The sequence below is a fragment of the Cyprinodon variegatus genome, unplaced genomic scaffold (genome assembly GCF_000732505.1).
Source record: "Cyprinodon variegatus isolate N-32 unplaced genomic scaffold, C_variegatus-1.0 Scaffold510, whole genome shotgun sequence".
Classification (NCBI taxonomy): domain Eukaryota; kingdom Metazoa; phylum Chordata; class Actinopteri; order Cyprinodontiformes; family Cyprinodontidae; genus Cyprinodon; species Cyprinodon variegatus.
Genome location: NW_015150963.1, coordinates 214972 through 237032, shown reverse-complemented (window position 1 = coordinate 237032; position 22061 = coordinate 214972). Strand labels below are relative to the sequence as shown.

The 22061-nt window shown below is 38.7% G+C and overlaps 1 protein-coding gene across 5 annotated transcripts in view; it reads left to right on the top strand.

Moving 5' to 3' along the window:
- The window catches only part of sptbn4 (spectrin beta, non-erythrocytic 4), a 107126-nt gene that overhangs the window by 48547 nt on the left and 36518 nt on the right, over positions 1-22061 (top strand). For 4 of the 5 annotated variants that reach the window (XR_001481701.1, XR_001481700.1, XM_015390757.1 and 1 more), the window contains exons 21-25: positions 1959-2089; positions 3057-3282; positions 3376-3578; positions 6011-6101; positions 12608-12754. Coding sequence is in view for 3 of the 5 variants with exons in the window: in XM_015390757.1 (XP_015246243.1) it covers positions 1959-2089; positions 3057-3282; positions 3376-3578; positions 6011-6101; positions 12608-12754 (798 nt within the window). In the remaining 2 variants the exon portion in view is untranslated. Of the gene's footprint in view, positions 1-1958; positions 2090-3056; positions 3283-3375; positions 3579-6010; positions 6102-11550; positions 11977-12607; positions 12755-22061 lie in introns of those variants that run through there. The other variant, XM_015390758.1, reaches the window with a different exon arrangement.

Genomic DNA, 22061 nt, shown 5'->3' with positions numbered 1-22061 from the left:
GTAGTGGAAATTTTACACATTCCGTAATAAAATGTCACAGGGGATGGTATGGGAGTGGGGGGGCATTTAGGAAGGGTGAGCCATCCCCTTCATCCCCCCTCAACTTGAGTACTGGTGGTAATGAATTATGAGTTTTTCTGACAAAGCTTAACTTAGCATTCCAGTGGGACGTGGTGGTCTAGTGGTTAGGAGAGGAGGTTTGTTTCCTGCAGATGCTAAAAGTTCCCTGGTGTGAAACTCAGAAGGTTACTCTGGCTTCCTGAGGAAGACCTTCAACCCCAGAATCCTCCTAAGCAGCCCTCTACTGTCACAATAAAGTGACCATGACCTCCTCTGTGTACCAAGTAGGGCTGTATCGGTTAATCTTTAAAACAATTCATAGTTGCTGATTCGTTTCATAGACAATTTTGGTTTATTTAGATTGATCCGATCCGATTCAGTGACTTGACATTGATTCAGTAAATCGTTAGCCAAAAATGTAACCAGTGTGACTGTGAAATAAATACCTGCATACTTGAAATGTCATAGATTTGTGTTGTTTCTTTTAAAGGAACTTAGGTACATATGACATAAATATGTTCCTAAACAAATAGGTAGTAAAAAAAATAATAGCAAAAACACTCAAATTTTATTTTAAGTTTAACTCCAGATTAAATCAATAGGAGGTTACCTTTCTGTTATTATGTTCAATAATGTGTTTTTTTTTGTTTTGTTTTTTTTATTAAAGTGTGCTAAGTGCAATAAATGTTTTAACAGTAGGTTTACCTGCTGTTTCCACAGTTTTTTTTTACTTGAAAATATTACAACTGTGAAACTAAAGTCAATTGCAAGAAGAAACTCTGCAGGTTGAATCAAAAGTAAATATACCTGCTGTTTTTCAATTTAAAAATATTACAAATAGAACATTGACGTAAAAATATATGCAACTGACATTGCTTTAGGTTAACTAAAAAGTGGTCAAATCTGCGGTTACTGTCATTGTAATAAAGAATGGACAGCTAGTAACAAAATACTAGAAAATCACTACTTTTTTTTTTTTTTTTTTTATCAGCTAATCCACATGATCTGGCCAAAGTTGTGCGCATTCAAACTGGTCATGTTGTTTTTTGCCCGAGTTGAATCTTTGCAGTTTTTAACTGATCATGCTGGTGCAGATTTAATGATCAGCTTTGCAGAAGCCTCGCCTGCATGATGTGTGGATTTTACCTTGATACTGCTGCAGCAGGAATGGCGTCAGTGGCTATTGTGGATTGTTAATAATTGTTAATAATCTATGGCACTGTGACTTCCACTCCATCCACCAAGCTATTTTAACATCTATCCACAGTTGCAAATTGACATGACGTCACAGAAAGAAAGACTTAATTAAGTCACATTCAGTGTCTTTATCATTAAAAGTACTGTACGCGCACAACCCATGTAAAGAGGCCTTAGTCCTCGACGCGGTCGACCCGGGTTTGAATCCGACGTGTGGTCCTTTGCCACATGTCTCTCCCCCTCTCTCATATCCCCTTTCCTGTCAGCCTGCTGTTGATAAAACAAGCCACTAGTGCCGTAAAAACTAAACAAAAAAAAAAAAGTACTCACACAAAATTCATCCAAAAAGAAAAAAGCTAACATGCTTCAATGTGTCATTTCCTAATATCAGTATTAGGATTTAAAACAATTTTAGAGTTGTTCATTTAGTCTTTATTAACAATTTGCTGAGCACAGATTTTTGTAGTTAGATTGCAGGAATAGGAATCAATCCTGCAATTAAGCAATGAGTTGGTGCACCCGGTACCAAGTATTTTAAGTGAAATATGAGGCCAACTGTTGTACAGAAGCCGGGGTTATTAACAGGACAATAATCCCAAGCATAGCAGCAAATCCACAATACATAAAATATTAAGGCTGTTGAAATGGACTAATGAAGTCTAAACTTGACTGAAATTCTGTTGGGCAACCTGTCTCATCAGGATCTGGACTCCTTCCTAACCTGGCTGGTCCAGACCCAGACGGCTGCTGCGTCTGATCAACTTCCCAATGATTTGGAAGAGGCAGAGAAACTCATCAACAAACATGCTGCTCTCAAAGAGGAGATCGGACGGTAAGTGGCTGTTCTGCAACAGAACTCCATCATTGCAGTGTTTTCCTGAGTATAACTGATGTATGATGGGCAAGTGTATATACGGCCATACCCAGTCATAGTAAGCACGGCTAGACTTTTGTCACAACTTAACCTCACCCTCACTTTTGCTGCCGGCGGTCCTAAAAATCTGAAAAAAATATTGACTGACGTGGCCATCTCAGCCCCAACTGCTCATAGGAACGCGGTGCTTGTCCGTCTGAATTTTCAAAGCATTTCCTTTGTCCATGAAGTGAATCTGTGCACAAAAAGTTAACCGTGTGGGAAAATAGTGGAAGGGAAGTGGGTGTTTAAAAAGGGTGTGGCAGACCATAACTTGATGTACGGAGGGGCTCCAGGGCTCATACAGTTAAAAGAAGAAGATAGACGGCTGCCTATACCTTGCATATGTTTTCCCTTTTGACTTTGCATCGACAGTTTACGGATTGAGGCATTTATGGGAAATGGAAGGAGAAGGATTGCTGCCTACCTGTACACCTTATACATTTTCCCTCTTCAGTTTCATCTTTGGCAGTGAATAACTCCCAGATGCTTTTGAGTATCAGAGTAATATTTGAGATTGAGCATCACCTATGCAGCATGTACAAACAACCTAAAGCAAACCTCTCAACTGTGTTTAGGCCCATACCAAAGTATAGGCTTATCTTTGACTTTCTGTAAACAAAACCCATTTTGGGTTGTTAAATCCATCAACTATTTTGTTTGTTACAGATCATTCACTTCCTGTTATCCCTTTCCCTTTTGTGAAAGTGAAATTGTACTGAAAGTGGAAGTACCAACTGTAGAAATTTTATTTGGGTTCATACTTGTGGTCCATTTTGCAAGTAGATTGGGATGACCCAATGGGACACACCGTGGAAGGTTTCCTTACATCCCCCCGTAAAGAAATCCCACTCATTCCCTCATGTGTCTGTCGGTCTGGATGCAGGTATGAGGAAGACTATGAGCGTCTCCAAGCCATGAATGAGCTTCTAGAGTCAGAAGATGCACCTCTGCCTCAGGCGGCCCTGCAGCAGTGGCTCCAGAAGCTTGATGTTGGCTGGAACAAGCTCCTCGAAATGTGGGAGAGCAGGAGGGAAGTTCTGGTCCAAGCTCATATTTTTCACCTGTTCCTACGAGATGTCAAACAAGCAGAGTCCTTCTTAAACAACCAGGTGAGGCACATAGAATGAACAGAAACAGGAAGAAATTGTGTTTTGTAACTCATAACTAACACTGATTATCACTTCTTCTGGGTCCATCTTCAGGAATCGGCTCTCGCTCACGTGGAGCTTCCCACCACCGTAGAAACAGTCGAAGGTGCTATAAAGAAACACAAGGACTTTACCACCACTATGGAGCTGAACCTGCACAGGATCAAAGCTGTGATTGAGGCAGGAGAAAGCCTGATCAGTCAGAACAACATCTACTCCGAGCGCATCAGGGAACGTATCGACACCCTCGCCAGCAGGTACTTAAAAAGTTATGCTATCAAAGCCAAAGGAAGCTCTGGAATAAGATGGGGGTCATTTTTGTGCAGATACTTAAGTTGGTTGATAAAATGGACATATATGTCATTATGTTTGTTTGCATAAATGGACAATTTTCAGCTAAAAAATTGGCTGTCAGGTAACATTATCTAGCTTTTAATGCAGGTAATTTTCCTAAGGTAAGTCTTCAAGGGTCTCATGCTTACACTCTGCACACCATCCTGAGTGCATGTGTCTTAGAAATGTAAGCAGCTGGTAAAACACAACAGTTTGGCAAACAATAGAGTCTTAAGCTTTAAAAGCAGAGAGACTCACAACAAGACAAAGAGGCTGACAAAAGGTTCTGTTTGCTCCAAAACCAGACAGTTGACCATGAAATCTGGGTGACAGCTGAGGTTTTGTTATGTTCTTTGCAGGAAAAGAAGGCGGAACAGCTATGAAAATATCTATATGCGTTCTGAATTAGATTTACACAAAGAACCACGCTGCGGGTAAAGCATATGAGCATTTAAGAGTTCTGAATTTGTACAAATCAGATTTTGCTAGTTTTTTTAATTCTTAAATTAAGATTTGCACTGAAAATGGCTCACCCATCCAAAAGACATGTACTGTGTACTAATGAGTTATTGCTATGCCCGCCCATATCAGCCTATATTAATATTAAATTCAACCAGGCTAAATTGCTTTGACCTAGCCAAGCATGAATTACCAAGCCGTGATATGTCCTTTGTCTATAAAACTATTCTGAACTCACCTCGTGCTCTATGTCTGCATACACTTCATGAAGCCAAACACAGACCTGTACCTGTAACCCCCCCTAAAAAAAGCAGTTTGCACCGATTCTTATGGTGCACTATAGTTGGCCTCTCTTTAGCCCTAAACACCACAGCTCAACAAAACAAAAATATTCCACTTTTTTTTTACTACTATTCTATTTAAATCTAAAGTAGAATTTCTGAAAAATACTGTGGACCTGAACAAGCACACATTTTTGGTCCCTCCCCCTTGGTTGCAGTGTGCTATCCACAGCTCTTCCCCCCACAGTGCAGCCTGCACTGGCTAGTAAACAGATCCACCGAAGACAGCAGATAAACAGCTACGCCGGAATCATTAGTAGTTAAAAAAACATTAGGTAAATGCATTACTTTGAAGCATTGCTGCAGCATATTGGGCCTACGTATAGGGCCACTGTGCTGTTTGGTGACATGGTTTATATAACACTCAACATGGACCAGAGGGAGAGAAGGAAAAAGAAGTCTCATGAGATTAGAAAGAATTCATAAACAGCCACATTGAAAGTACAGGCTATAAAACCATCCCCATGATGTTCCTGTGATTACAGTTGCACATATTCGGAAATTTAACATCCATGGGAATGTAGCTAACATCCCTGGACGTGGCCACAGGAGGGAAATGTAGGACAAATCAAAGAGACAGGTAATACTAATGGGAAGAAAAAGCCCAAAGAAACTTTTAAAGAGATTAAAGGTGAAACTTAGGCTCAAAAAACATCAGCGTCAGATCACACCATCCATCATTTGAGCCACAGTGGAATTAAAGGGAGATGACCAAGGAGGACAACATGGATAAAAACAAATAATAAAAAAGCCATACTGAAATTTGCCCGGCTACATTTGGATAAATCACAAAGCTTCTGGAAGAATGTCTTATGAACTCTGAATTTTTGCCAAGGCAAATCAACTCTATGTTCACAAGCTTAAAACATAAACATATCAAGAAAAGAACACTGTCCATACTGTGGAACATGGAGGAAGCTCTGTTACAGTATGTTCCAGGGCTGCTTTGCTTCATCCGGTACAGGCTGTCTTGAACCTTTGCAGAATGGGAGGAAATCTCTAGACTATGAAGCGATTCTAGAGAGAAATGTGATGCCCAGTGTCAGAAAGTTTGGTTTCAATAAGATAATGACCTAAAAGACTGCTAAAAACACCAGAAAAGAGGAAGGAAGGAGCTGAAACATGTCATCTGGAAAAGGAGCAGTTTGCTCCTGAGAAGTGGAGCAAAATACCTGCTGGGAGGAGCAGACATCTCCTTGACAGTTATAGGAACCGTTTGATTGCAGTGATTGCCTCAAAATAACGTGCAACAAAATACCAAGTAAAGGATACCATCATTTTTGTCCAGGCCTGTTTCATGGTGTCTTTTTTTTTATCATCCAGTTGACGCGTGGTTGAAAAGCAATGCCTGACTTTTATTTTTTAATTTACATAGAATTTGTATTTATTAATCTTGTCAGATTCAAGTTATCTCTGTCACTATTGTTGGTTTATGTTTTTTTTTTAAAAGAGGGGTACCAGCAACTTTGTCTGTGTATGGATGTTCTAGTCTCCAAATGACTTAAACTCTAAAATGTTTTGTCAACCTAGATATGAATACTTCTTTTTTTTTTCAGGGGAAACAAGAACAGGGAGCTTGCCCAGCGGTGGCTGGAAAAACTGAATGACCAATGGGAACTTCAAAGATTTCTCCAAGACTGTCATGAGGTAGGAATACTACAGCTGGTAGTATTGGGAATACTTTCCATAACAGAAAATCCTCTCACTATCCAGAGGGAGAGGGAAAGAAGTATATAAAGTATAAGATATGTGGAAAACAAAATACTTGCATCACTATGTTTAAGTCAAGAGGGAACCTCAGTGACAGGGTTTTGTGGTTGATGGATGGGGGGTGTGGTAGAATCCCTCTTATAAAGTCTAAAAAGACAAATTTAGTGTTTAGACTCTAAAGGTGGAAAAAATGAATTTTATACCTGCTAATATTGAAGGTTGTTTCAATAAGGAAAAATGTACAAATAAAAGCTTTATGGTTGTTTATTAATTGGGGAGATATGGAGCATAATTAAATTAAAAACAATGTTTACATGGGGTTCAAAATACCCTTAAACTGTTTAGGGAGGTGATTGCAGTGGTCCAGTCTAGCCGTTTTCTTCTTTGACAGCTTGCTAAGGTACAGCCATTCCTTCCAGCTGATATGTTTTAGCACAGGGGTAATTAATTAAAAATCAGCGGTGTCCGAATAAAGAAAATCCTCAATCAGTAAAGGTCCGGAGACATTTTTTATTATAATCTGTTACTTTAAACAGAATTTAACACTGAAATGAAATGCAAGTGTTTATGAATCCATGTTATACATTGAATTTTTAAATAAAAAAATATTCTATTTTTTTTTTTTTCATTTTAAAATCTAAAGTGTTTTTTTGAAGTAGAGAACAACAATCGTTCAGTTTGGTATATAGACAATTTCCTGATTCACATAAAACACATGAACTGACCACTTGTTGTTGTTTTTTTCTTTTTTTATGGCTTAATGAGAGCAGTGGGCTTTATGCTTTCCTCCAAGGCTTTAAACCTGGGTTTGAATGGAGACAAAGCCATTCTAAAGCTCATATCAAGGTGCTCATTTTGAGCCTGGATCCATATTTATTTTTGATTATGTTCATGGTGGAGAATCCTGCTTTACAGCAGCAGGTTGAGCCAAACATACTCAAAGATGGTGTGGCCCCACTGGTTCACCTTTTACAGCCTGGAGGATCACAGTCTTCTTTTTTGGTCAAGAACTCAACAATTTTTCTTTGTTTAACTCATATAATTAAGCAGCCTGATTACTTATACTGTAACTAATTAAAAATAGGGAGTGAATACAGTACTTTGCATAGCTATCAGCATGTATCAGTCATACAGTAAAGCTGCCCCCTGTACGTATCAGGCAGTCATACGTGAGAAGGCATCACAAAGAGTCATATGCTGTGTTTGTTAGTGTGACACTGTGTCATTCTGCTGGAAACTTTGACTCTCAATGTACAGGCTGTGTTCTTCTCTCTCTGCTACTGATGCCATCTCTAAAACATGTTTACATTTTTAAGTCAGCTCCAAAGGTACATTTGTTTACAGTTCATATTCCTAATTTAATTCTGTTCTCAAATCTTTTATGTAAAAATAATAATCAAAGAAATCAGAATCAGCATGATTTGCAAAGATTTTGTGCATAAACTGGGAACATTTCATATGTTTTAAGTACTCACGGTGTGCAAACATTAAATATAATTAACTGCAGAGAAAGTAAAGTAAAAAATAGAATGAACAGTCATATATGTATGTGTATGTACAGCCAATGTTTTATGTAAATAAGAGAAAAACAGAAAGGTAGGTTGTGGTTCTATGGGTAAACTGATTTTTTTTTTTTTTGTCAGAGGTGTTTTGGATATTTTTTTGCAACTAAGGCTCTAACTTGTTGACCTGCTGGCAAAAATCTAAGTACTTTACATCCAGGATGTGTGGTGTCTGCAGAGATGTTAGCTGACTTTTCCCCAGACCTGTATGAGTTCTGGATGGAGGGAATGTCTGCGTTCATGATTCTCATTGAAGTCCTAATAGTTTGGTTTTTTTTGGGGCTAAATCAAAGGTTTTCATCCAGTGACTCTTGCTTGAGTAAACATAGGAAATACATAACTGTGAGGAGCATCTGCTCCTTTCGGGTTCTTTTGACCTAAACATTTCTGATCATCCAATTTTAAAAATCACAATATGATTATTTTTGTCACAAAATATTTGCCCCCCAAACACAACAACTAATTGTGCAACCGTTGGTGAGATCAGCCGCCATCCAGCATGTTCAGTAACTGGTAATTAAAGGGCCGGAAATCATGCAACATCAACTTTTTTAACTTTTAAATGTTTTATAATGCTATTTTCTACCTCAAAATCATGCCCAAATTGGTAATTGATTGATTCATGCTAGGGTTGCACCAAACCCATATAAATAACTGATATCAAAGAAAATTATAAATCAGACTTTGATAAAAAAATGGGCCTGATCTGTAAGGGCAAATTCATTATATTTATTAAAGTTAGGTTATGTAAGACTTGAACAGCACAAAAGTTAACCCCTTTATGGGTGTTTCTTTGGTTTTATAAATCGATTTTGCCTGTATACCTACATATTTGTTTTTTGGGGATAGTTTGTCCCGTTTATTGATTTTATGGCACCCTTTTCTGACTATGTACTAATCTAAAGTTCAGTTTTGGTTTATATTTGTCTAGATGAATCATACACATCCTACTGGCTTTGGGGAAGGAGCTTATGACAGTTATGATCATAACATTAAAAAAAACAGAGCTCTGGTATTGGAACAGAATTGGGATCTGCAGATATCTAAGTTAAAGTATCGGATCAGAAGTCAAACTTAGATTGGTGCATCCCTAATTAAAGCACCCCTAAGTAATCCTAGTTAATTGTGCTCACTAAGCAGCAGCCCCTCCCTGTCCTGAAAAAGAGGGGCCATCACTGGTCCAGAGTAACAGTGATTACCTGTCAGAGGTTGATTATTTCTGTTTAAGTTTAGATGACATGACTCTTTCAGCAGTTAATCTGCACAGTGACAGCCACTGTTGTTTTTTAGCTAATGTCTGAGTCTTGAAAACATGTTTATTTTGGCTGCAAGAGGTCTCAGACATTGTTCAGCCTACCAAGAGAGGAACCTAGTTTTCAGAAGTCCTGTGAGGCCATGCTGCAGCTGCTCTGAGGTGGCGTTATTAGTGGCATCCACATGAGAAGAGGAGAAATTGCAGTGAAGGCAAACGTATTTTCCAGGTCAAAGAAAACACTATCAAAAATCTGGTCTTATAAGGATATTACTGTTGGGTCTAATACCCTATATTTACAGATAGTGAATCCTAAATGCATCCTCACCCTTTTGAAACCATGAAAAAACAACCACAGTGCTGAGAGTCACTATCGATCCATACCATCGGCTCATTATTTTTATCCTTAACTCACTAAAGAATGCTAAGCTACATCTTTAAAAAAAAGTTTTGTATGACTTTTCTGAGACAATTTGATGTTTTTTACATTTTCTCCATTAAACAGCTTGTTTGACATCATCATCGGACATGCTCAGAGCATTCTGGCCAAATATGATTAAACCATGTTTATCTGCATTTTAGTTGTTTCTTTCTTTAGATTATGCACTATTTACCATAAGATTAGCACAGACGGTAAAAAAACCCCCCTCAAAAATACTAGATTTATGTTCCTAAATCCTAAGGCAGAAAAGTACCCAGTAGTAGCGTAGGACCCCATTTCCAGTACAGACGAGTGATAAAACAGAAAGGATTTTAAGGCATTTAATTTCTCAGAAAATACATTATTAACCTTTAACACATTCTAGTTTGGAGGAGGGAAAAACGTATTTTAGATATTTTTTACAATTTAAAATTGGGGGCGACCCGGATGTATATATGGTTGCACATGCGCAAATGAGCTGATGGTACAGATCGTACTACCGGTACCGGTTGCTACACCACTGTCACATGACCAAACAAACGTCACATGACTAATCTGCTTCCTTTCCTTTACTGGAATAAAAGCATTAACTGTAATTACTAAATATTAGTCCTCTTTAGTTTTACTTATAAGATCAGAAATTCTAGCTCTCTCTTCTAGAGATGCACCGATCCGTTTTCTTTAATACAATTTAGTATCGATACATGGACTGCGTGTATCGATACCGATCCAATATTATTGTTGAACCATGCTTGAACATTTTTTAAAAAAGCTCTCAAATTATCACAGAATTATCGCTAGCTCTTGTTTGTGCTCTGTGAAATCATGCAATCAGCGTTGCAATCATACAATTTTATTCACCAGATCGTTGTACATGGTATTGGTGTCCATAATTTCAATAAAAATACAGCTAATTATACTCGGATATCCGATCCGAGAATGGGATCAGTGCATCCCTACTCTCTTATTTTCAGATTTATTTGTATTCAGCTTTATTGAAGTGATATTAAATAAAATTAGTCTGTTATTGCTGCAACATTTCAAGTGGATTTGAGATAATTTTGCTTTTATATTACTTCTTTATGGTCCGGGCCTGACAGTAATCAGTCCGGGATCTTAGTTGGGTTACCTGAACCAGAACCAATTCAGAACTCTGCAGTATTTATGCTTTTAAAAAAAGGTCTGGATTGGTTCACTGATAAGATAATAATTTTATATATTATTCCTGTGTAACATCAACTTTAGGTTGATGGTCTAAAGCATTAAAAGGTCACATAAATCCTAATCAGATGGAATCTATTGTGGGGGAACACAAACATGAGTAATTGTATTAAACTCATCTCTGTGTTTGAGGGTTTGTCAAAATGGACCTTTTTCATATTTACTGTTTGGATTGAACTTTGAAAACCAACATGATGAGGAAATATGAGTCCTCCTTCGACCTTCCTCCTTTTATCCTCTGCATCCTTTTGTTAAGCACTACTCTATCTCATCCTCTTCAGCCCCTCATCCTCCTATCAGACTGCAAACCTGTGCCGGGTTTGTGCAACCGCTATATGCAGCCATGCACCTACTCCTGTCAGCCTCCAAAGAAGTGAGCTGCCTATTTTCTGCTGTCTGCTTCCCGACATGTCTGCACAGTGCACAGATGGAGTGTGAGAACTCCAAGAAGAGGTGATGATGTGTGAAAACCAGCCCCGATTCATAAAAACAGGGAATCTGCTTCTCTTCTGCTCTTTCTCTCTCTTCTATCCTTTCTCTCTGCTTCATCACTGCCGCAGCGTCAGGCGGGCTGGAATCGGAGAGTGCAGCTGCAGAGAGAGGGAGACAGCATGCAGGGCAGGAGGAGGGAGATCAAACAAGCAGCTGTAGAGCTGTTTTGAGCTTGAAAACTTTCGAAGAAGCAAGAGAAAATAAATTATTTTGAAAGCCTTTCCACTGCTAACGCTGTTTATAGCCAGCCTCCTTCCACCCGCCTCCTCTCAACCTCATTAGCCATGACCGGTGAGCCCGGAGGCGTTACCTACATCCCCTGCCCCCAAAAAAATCCAGTCCAGGGCTCCTTGCTCCTCCCACTCCTCTCCTCCCCACCTCCATCTCTCCTCCAAACAGCCCATCATCCCGCTCAATCGCAGAAGGAGTGATGCAAGGGAGGGGCTCCTCTGGGCTCAGTGCCATTTTATTGTTGTTTTTTTGGAGGAGGGTGATTTTTTTTTCCCCTCTTCACTCAGTCATCCTCATGCTCACACTCAATACTGATCCACCCCCATCCCTGCATCCTCTCCTGGTTGGATGAACAGTGAGTCCTCAGCATCATCAGAGCAAGCATCCTTTTCTCCCTCACTGTTATCATTCTTTACCGTTTTCCTCTCAGCTTTGAGTCACCGGCTCGTGTTTGGATCCTTTTCTTTTTTACCTTCTCTCCGCTCCATGGTTTCATTTCGCTCAGCCCTGCTTTGAAGCAGCGAGGAAAATCTTTGCATGTGTATATCTATCGGCAGAAGAGCGAGGATGCTGACATCAGGGGCTGCCTTTAGCTGCCACAACCCCCCGGATTGCTCTCGTTAACCACGGCGGGTAAACGAGTTTTCTACTTCCAGGCTGATGAGAGGAGAGGAGGAAGGCAGGTTGGAGATAAAGATGGGGCAGGCAGAGACGAGGATGATCAGGGAGACAGCTCATGTTGACCTGAATATAATTCACCCCTTTTTTTCAACATTTTCCTTCATGAATAAAATGTAGAGTTACTCTTACCAGGAGCTGGGGTCTCTGTGTGTGCCAGGTAGGGGGGGGGATGCTTGCTGAGTGGATGGATCTTAAGGTGGGGGGTAATGTAAGCTGGTATGTTGCAGGCACATGTGAATTCCTGCAGCCATGCTTGTTGTGACACGTGTGTCAGCCTACATGTGACTGCCGTGCGTCATTACCAGTTACTTTCTGTCTGACCTTGTATTTCAACCTAAATACTTGTACTTTTTTTGTTAAACAATGTGAGGCAAACATGCAAAATCTGTTTTTGTTTATGATCCCCTGAGGGTTTGTATCTATTCAGCAACAAATATATTCCACAGTCTTAAATATCTTTTTTTTTTTTTTTTTGCATCTGCTGGTAAAAAATGCTTTGATGTTTCAGGGAATCATCTTTCCAAACATTGCTCACAGCGTTTCTCCAACATTTACACCTCTTTCTGTCTTTTCGCCTCCCTAGCTGGGGGACTGGGTGTACGAGAAGATGCTGATGGCGAGGGACAGCAGTCGCGACGAGACCCAAAAGCTTCATAAGAAATGGCAGAAGCACCAGGCTTTTATGGCCGAGCTGGCCCAGAACAAGGAATGGCTGGATAAGATCGAAAAGGTGAGTGCTGCCTGTTCGGAATTATTGAGACAATACAGCCTGCCTGCCTGGAGCGGGAGGGTTTCTGGGTCACTCTCTTGTTGAGTGCATCTGATGGCTCAGTGAAAGTGCTCTGACTGCAGACTTTGGAACAGTTTTTTGACAGATATTGTGATCGTTTGGACTCTGGCTAGCAAAGAAAACTTCAGGAAATGGAATAGATATATCCCTAAATTTTATTTGGATACGTTTTACCTGGAACTAAAAAACACTATTTAAATGTCAGACAATAAACAAATCAATTTAATACATTGGTATCTAAGTATAACTTATGTTGACCGTCTGAAGAGGCTGAAATCAAGGCAAAAGTTAGCATCAATTCCGGCATATCCAGAAGTAATCTGTTTTCAGTTCTGTGTATAGATTGAAAAATGCTTTTGATATGCAATGGACTCCTTAGGTAGGGAAGATTTAAAAAAACTTCCCAAAACAGGCTGTGTTTTTTTTTTTTTTTTTTTAACTATCATAATCTTTACCTGATAAGGCACGGATGCAGTGGATGCAGAGTTTGTATTACATGAGACACACACACTGTTTTTCAATGGTAATATTAAAAGTAGAACAGCCCAACCTGGTCCCATGACCAGCCCATATACCCATCATAGATTTTCCCTCTGCTTACTGTATAAGCAACTGGACCATGATGTTCTCATTATGCACCTCCAGCTTTAGAATCTGTGGAAGCTTATTTTTCCTTGGCCTATTTGCGAGATAAGATATTTTCAGTGAACCTTTTCTCTGTCTAAATAGGGATGATTGTTTAGAAGTTTTGTACCAGTCTGTATGCTGGAGTTTAGTTATATAGGGAGTTAAGAGTGGGGATGACAGAAAGAGACATAAGAATGAGTTCACACAGGCTCCTTCATGCTGTGAATGGGAGACCTATTCTGTGTGTTTATCTGGCAAAAATGTATGTAATTGGTGAATTGAAGTGTTTTTCTTGGGAATACCCAAATCTTCAAGTGTGAGAATGTTCTTTGTGTAGGGGTGGGATAGTTCCAAGGGAGCATTTTTTTGTATTGGAAGTTGCTGTATAAATGTATGTACTGAGTTTGCCCCAGTCAGAGCTCTATCTCTCCATCTGAGGATGTTAAATACATTTGAACATTCTTTTGCAAGAGTCTCAGCTTCTCAACTCCACAAATCCTATTGGCTGCAAGCCTCTAAGTACAATATAATTCTCAGCTCCTTCTTTGACTACATCATAAAAAAGGAAAAAAAACTTTTGCCATAGTACAGTATCTCCATCTTCTGTGTTTTCTCCTCAGAACAGCTGTGGCCATCATACAAACTAAAGCACAGCTTGTTAAACTTAAAGTAATGCCAGAAGTATTGGAGTTGACCTGATGCGTCTCTTAAAATACTGCCGGTTCTTTATTTTCAACAATAATGATTGTTAACTCTGTATTTTTCCAGATGGTTACTGTGCTCTTTAAGCATATTTCACAAAATTATATAACATTATTATTTCCCTGTCTTATCATTTTCATATCCAGATGCTTTAAATTAATTATTTTGTTTTTACACCGAAATGGTGGATTTTAAGATAAATTTGTACACTTTGAAGAGACATCTCCATCCACTATAAGTCAAACTGCCCCTCAGCCTGATGCTGCCACTTCCCTGCTTTACAGTGTTTCTAATATTAATTACAAGAATGGATTATTTAACCTTAAAGATTTAGGAGACATACATATTTAAGCATGCATATTAGATTCCTACCACCTTAGAAAACCTCCTCAATGACTGAAAACATATTAACCTTACTCTTAAATGAGTTCAAAAATCGGTAAAGTTGTACAATTATTCAATCTTTTTAAAATATTTTTTTTTTTATTTACATCAAAACAGCGCAAAAAGTACGGCAATACATGTTTGTAAATGATTTGTGTAAACTTATGTCACTGTTTTTATATTTCCTTATGATAAAACCACATAATGGAAGAAGATAAAATCTAATATGTACTGAAAATAATTTCTTGTTTATAATTTTCGTAAACATTTTTTTTATCCCGCATTTGATGCTATAAATTGAACATGCCTATCCTTTCCCATCCAGCAGGGGGTGCCGCTGCACCCTCCACTCCTCTGCTTCCATTCCTGTGACCCTGTGCTTATTTTTCAGGGACAAAATGGGGAAAAAAAAGAAATTCTCCTGGGATTTTGGGGTGAGGTAATTAATCTTTGGAATGGATAGCATAAAAAATTAAATTCGCCCTACAATCAAGGGTCACCTCTTCTGCTCCACAGATGCCAAACACATCGGTACACACACACACACACGGACAGCATCAATGTCCTCAGATGAGGAGTACCAAAGAAATGCCTTCATAATTGTGGCACTAATGATTTTACACATCTGGATCAATGTCACAGCAGCCAGTCAAAGGTGTAAACTCAGCATTACAAAGACATCCTGCTGCAGCCAGGCTGGGGGAGTACTTAATAACTAAATTACATCTGTATCACTTCCAGACTGGAGGCTAGATATAGAAACATTGTAATTATATACAACAACAAAGTGCTCTCAAAAATATGTCCTTTTTTCCTTTCTATCCTTCAATATTAGGTTAACTTAGTTGTTTAAGAAAAGATCCACCTGAATAGGGAAATAAGGTGAATGAGATCCAGCTGAATAGGACATAAGAAAAAGGGGATAAATTGAAGTATATTAACTCTTTGTTTAAGGCTCAAAGGGAAAATTATGATTCCAAGCAATAATTTACGTACCTATCTTTTGTGAAAATTGTGCAAAGATGCTAATAGAGTTACATATGCATTGTTTGAAGGCCAGTCAGACTGTTTTCATTAGTGTTGCACCGATGCCATTTTTACCTGGCTGTGCAGTATTTGCCGATACCGATACCTTCTTTTTGCAATTGATGTGAGAGACTTAGAGACAGATTTATTTTGTATACACAAGTGTAAACAAAAATAAATTTCGTAAAGAACAGCTCTCTAGATAATTTCTTTTTTTTTTAAGTGCAGCCTTGAAAACAGTAAAATAAAATACATAAAAACAGTAATATAAACACATGACTGTATATTTACAGTTCTAACATTTCAGTTTTTTTGAATTTGTGTGTATATATGAAGAACTGCATACTACTTGGATGTAAAATAATTGCCATCATGGCTTTGTTAAGCTGCTGCCTACCTTTGTGAAGCAGGAAAAAGACTAATACAAAGTGAATCCAGTAGACATTTTATTGCCTACCAGGAATGGGTGACAATAGTAGAATAAACTTCTGGCTCTCAAAATGATATCGATGCCCTATTTGTTGGTACTCGCCGATACCACCATTTTAGTGCTGGATCGGGGCCCTGCCCGATACTGGTATCGGTATCAGTGCAACACTAGTTTTCATGCTGCCTATTTTCACACACTCTGACCCAGTTCTTCCCAGAAACTCAGTAATATATCCAATCTAAAAAAAAAAATCAACGTTTTGATGAAAAAAAAAAAATACATTTAGCATAAAAAAGATGCTTTTTTTAATTAATTGGGGTGAATTTTGTCTAATTAACTTATCTGATCATCAGATCCTAAATTATGCAGTGATTTAAGATATATCATGTTTAGGACACTTAAATGTTTTCATGATGAACTCAGGAGTAAAACATGTGGAAAAGAGTATGATTACAAAAAAACAGCTCTATTTTAAATGTTTCTTTAAAAGAGGCAGGAGGAGATCAAGCTAAAAGTTTATTTGGATTTTATTATTTGGAAATGTTTTCCTTTTATTCTATAACACACAGGAGAAATTTTTTTATAAAGTTGGGATTTGAAACGGTTAAAGGGTTAGCTGTTATTTTTAATAACTGGTTCCAGTTCCTGCTCATCAGCAGCAGACTGTGATGACCACAGGCTTCCTGGCTTTTTGGCACGCTGACAATGTTTGGCTTCTGAAGTCATATGTGGCAGCCATGTTCACCCTGCATGCCTTCTCCCTGGGGGTTGCTTAGTAACCTGCAAATATAATGCTCAGTAATTTCCTTTATTTATTTACAGTGTTGATGCAGAATCGTACTCTTTCATTTACGAGATAAAAAAAATGTTTTGAGTTCTTTGTTTTTTTTAAAGTTATATGTTGTTTAGGTTTTTTTTGTTGTTCTTTATACATTTTTGACTTTATTACTGATCACACCAATCTGTATTATCATTGTATTATTAATCTTAACATTTATAGAGTTGAAGTTCATGCTGTGGGAGCAATTATTTCTTTTAATATGTCAGAACATTTCCAGCTAGATTGTTTTATGATGTTTTTTTTCCTCCTCTATTGAATATTCGGGAGTATTAATGCAGGGATTTTTTTTTTCTCCTACCAGCTTCTATTATCTTTATTTATATCCGCCAGCTATTTACGAAGACAAGCAACTAAGAAACAATAATAAGCACAGATAAATAAACAAAATAAACATACTAAACATCAGATATATGGTGAAACGACAATCAAAAAAGATACCCAAAGCTCAACACCTGTGGTAAATGATACAACAGAAGATACGATAGAAAGAAAATAGCAGACTAAACTGTTAATTACATTTTAGCTTTAGTTCAATGCACTTCTCTAGTTTAAAGTTTTCTATCTACTGAAATCCTGCTGATTTTTTCGACTCATTGACTCTCTTTAGATTTATGTGTAGCCTTCATGCTAAAAAATAACTTAAAATGTTTATTTTAAAAACAAGGATTTTACAGAAATGAAGTAATTTCTTATAAATCTATCTGAACAATTCAGTTCAAAGTTTACACGGATATGTCTTTTTTTATTTTCAGATGCCAGTTGGATAACTAGCTTCGGTAGCTACCAGAGACATTTCGTTACAGGCCATATAAGAGCCTGCATTTGATTATTGCTAATTTAGCCCTCCTAAATATTACTTGATGCTAGTTTACAAGCTTATATTCCTCTAAATGAGAAATATTGTAATATTTTATTATTTAAAGATCTCTTAACTAACAGGAAATCAGTTGTTTACCTAGTAAGTTTTAATCCCCTCTAATGGACATGAATGTTGATTTAAAAAAAAGCACTGAATGTTGGAAGCTGTAAATCATATACGAGTCTTATGTTTGCATTTGATCACCATGTTTACATTTTATCACTGCTGCACTTTCAAAATTAAAATGTCTGACGAAATTTCTTTTTGTATACACTCTGTGTGTACAAAATGACAATAAAGTCTAATAAACATTTTTCACCTCAGAGATCTGTCATTACTTGGTTACAGAACAGACATCTTTATATCTTGGTTGATTATTTTCATGGTTGACAGTTGCCTTTTGTATCTTTGCTTCTTTTTCCATCTCTGCTTCTGTCTCCTTGAACCCCAGCCGGTCTCTGCAGATGGCCGCTCACACCTGGTTCTTCTGGAGGTTTCTTCCTGTTAAAAGGGAGTTTTTCCTCTCTACTGTCGCTACAGTAGGGAGTGTTGGCCTAAGGAGTGAGAGCAGTGCGCTTGTGTTCTGAGAAGGCTGCAAGTACCCGGTTTGACCCCACACTGCTCCACTGGTGCCGCACAATGGCATCCCACTGCTCCCCAAGGGGATGGGTTAAAATGCAGAATGAATTTCCCGATTGTGGGCTCAATAAAGGGATTTTCATTACAAGCATGCTTGGTGTAAGGAACTGTCTTCAAGATGGAATCAGCTGGTTTTTCCTTGGATAGAAAACTGAACCTGACTGTATGATCCTTGAGATAATCATACATGTAGGTGAGATGACATGTGTTGTGAACTGGCTCTATATGAATAAACAGTATCACACCAGGAAGCAGATTGTTTTTCATCACATCATCAGGGCTTCATAAAGGCTTAATAATCTTATTGCTTTTAAACACCAACATTTTAATATGGTCATGCAAAACTTATATATGCAAGATACACACACGCACACACACACACACATATATATATACCACCTCCACCTCTTCTTCAATGATGACAGGATTAATAGGATTCCACTTGTTCCTGTTTCCTCTGAAATCTACAATAATTTCCCTTATTCTTCTGGTTTGGACATGTGTCCAGGTTGTGTCTCTCTGCTGGTGTTCTCTGAGAGTTTGAAAAAACTGCTACAGATTTTAGAGCGGCTTTAGTCACAGAAGGTGCTTGCCTGTTTGTCTATCAGGTTTTTGTCTTGATTTTGACATTTTAATTAACCTGCCTTTGCTGAAAAGGAGCTTGAATGCTTAACGTTTCCCTCTGACTTTTAGGCCAAACTAACCCAGGAAAAACTGGGGTGGTTAATTTGCAAGTGCTCTCAATTATCTGATGAATTTTTTACCAAATTAAAACTGACCACACCAATTCTAGAAGATAATGCCCCACATTTATTTCAAATAAGGTAATAAAGCTCATGTCAATAAAATATAAAAATTTTTAAAACTCCTTGCAGACATTATGAACATCGCAATAACCTAATGAAATATTGAGGCTTCTGTCATAAACAGGACAGATGGGACCCAGTATTCAAGGTGAGACAGCCAGTAGGAAAGTTCAAAACATTTCTTAAAACAAACACAAGACAGAAGCACACTGCTGTGGATCTGCGGCTCGCGGTTGCTGCAGGAAGAAGGCGGGGCACCACCCAATCACTGCCACTCTGGTTAAACAGTTCAGTCCATCCTCTCAATCTTAGGCAGGATAAGCTGATGCACTGCCAACGAGAAGCTACTGGAATGGTACTGGAATCCAGGAGTCCACAGTCCGGTCAGGGGTTACGATCCACTCAGGAATGGACAGATCCAGGTTCCAGGAATCCATCAGAGCATGAAGGCAGGTTTAGAGTGAGTGCCGTGCGTCAAGCATCCAGCTCAGACTGAAATGCACAGAGAGGCAGAATCCAGCAGGAGTCCAACTGAGGTTCGGGTGGGCAGATCAGACAGGGACAGGCAGGACCAGTGGGTGAGAGGGAATGGAATCAGGAAAACAGATTCACTAGGGAAAACGCTGAAACACTCTCACCACCTGGTAAGGGAAATAACTTACTTGAGGACACTAGCTTAAGAATAAACTCCTCACTGGGACAGAGACAAGACTAACAGACAGGAGACTAACAGAAGGCAAACAGGGAACAAACAGATATCAAACAATAATCTCCCCACAATAGCTGGTCTGGACTGAATATAAAGCAGAATCTACAGGTGGATCAGATCAGAGATGATTAGAACTGGGCAGAGAGGGGAGTGAAATGAGCAATTAAGGGCAGCTTTCAGAGCAGATCATGACAGCTTCATTATATACTTTGTTTTAAAGTTGAATTGGCATTTGCCGAATTTGATGAACAAAGATTAGGAGAGCTAACTCTTAAAGCCTTTAATTCAACGTGAGGGGAAAGCACAGAGCAGTGGATCAAGTGGTAATTGTTCAGAGGTAAAGAGCGGAGGACAGCCAAGCAGAGGACACGTGATTTAAGGATCATGATTCACCTTTTCTTGATGTATCGGGTTCTAGTGACGGTAAACAGTCACTGGAGCAAAGTGTCTACTGTTTTATGTGCTTGTGGCGGTTGCTAAGCTGCAGCTGACCAATCAGATTTGTTGGTTCCTTCCTGCCCCCCTTTGGGTCAGCACGCAGCTCATCCATGAAGGTCATTCCACCATCCAGTCCTCTTCCCATTTCCTGTTCCTCTCTGGCTCTTTTTAAGTCATGAACCAGAATGTGATTAAGATCTCTTTGTCTAACCTTTTCCACATACTTAGATTTATTTTACAGAAGCTTTCGGTATAGAAACAAAATAGCATCCTTTGAGGACTGATTTTACCTGGCAGGATCAACCATTAATGTTTGTATTGAACTGATATTTGAGCATATTTATTGCTAAATTATACTGATCGATGGGATAGAGTTGGGATTTTATCGGCTATCTGTGCAAAAAATACTGTAATAGCATCTCTGAGCCCATCCACCCTTGACGTTAGCAGAGTGTCTGGAATGGAAATGCTTGTGTGCCTATTTGAAACCTGGAAATAAATCGGGAACGCTTCCTTTGTCCATCACAGACATGTGGACATGGGTATTCACTTCAGAGATCTAGCCCTTTGTTTCAGAGCAACAATAAAATCCCCGCTGCAGTTCCTGAATCCAAGGGGGGATTTGAGGAGGATGAGGTCACAGGACGGTGTTGTTATTTATTGAAGAAATAAATGTCCTATACCCAAGATGTTTTTCCAGCATATGCCACATATCCTTCACATTAATATCTATAACAAGGCTGTCAGTTGTTACTTCTGGTTTAGGTGGAAAGTTGAAGGGGTTCATAGTTGTGTGGATGAACAGGACAAGAGCACTGCAGTGATTTTATGATCCTTAGATGTTTCTTTAGTGTCTGTTTTTAATCATTTCCTTGTTATTTATATTTTTCTGTTGCCTTATTAGTTTCTTCCTTGTTCTTTGGTTTCGTCATATTCAAATGTCATATGATTCTGGCTTACACATGTATATAAATGTACTCTTTTTTTAGACTATATTGTCCCAAAATTGAGAAAATTTCTATTTTAAAAAAATCCTGTCTTAAAATATGTGGGGTTTTTTGTTATCTTATTAAGGCCAGTTAGTTATAGGTCAGCTTGAACACCTAAATTCGGCCAATCATATATCAACACTCATCTGTCAATCAAATTTTTTGGGTGATAGCATCTTGATTCATATGTCGCAGTTAATATATGCAACGTTGAAATAAGAAATAAGAATCATTTACTTTACCATTGAGTTATGTCCCAGTGTTCACTGGGATGGACGTCTGTGTCTTCAGCAGGCGTAGAGCTAACAGAACTGGCAGCGTTGCGAGGCAAGGGCTCAAACATGCATGGGTGTAAGACTTCTACACCAAACCAAGCTTCTGCTGCCCTGGCGTCCTCTTCCACAACAACTTCGTCCCCACTTTCCTCCTCTAAATAAAAAATGTATGATGGAGGAGACTCATCCACGACCTCCAACACTAAACTCTCCTCCTCTTGCATGTTTCCTCTGTCCATAGCGTTCCTTGACAGTGTCGTTGCTAAGTCACCAATTTAGTGCTACTTTGGTCCCAATGGATTTTCCCATTGGGAACCTACTAGCACTAAGTTGCTAACTGGTTAGCATTAGCAAGATGCTTCAGAGACAGCGGCCACAACCGAACATGCTTGCAAACCTTCCGCCACAACAATCCCGCTGCCTTTATAATCGACCAATCACATTCTTTTTATTCACTCGTGTAAAGTCGGGCACCACTTGGGAGAATTCGGAAATGCAATGGTTGCAATTGCTGATTCCCTA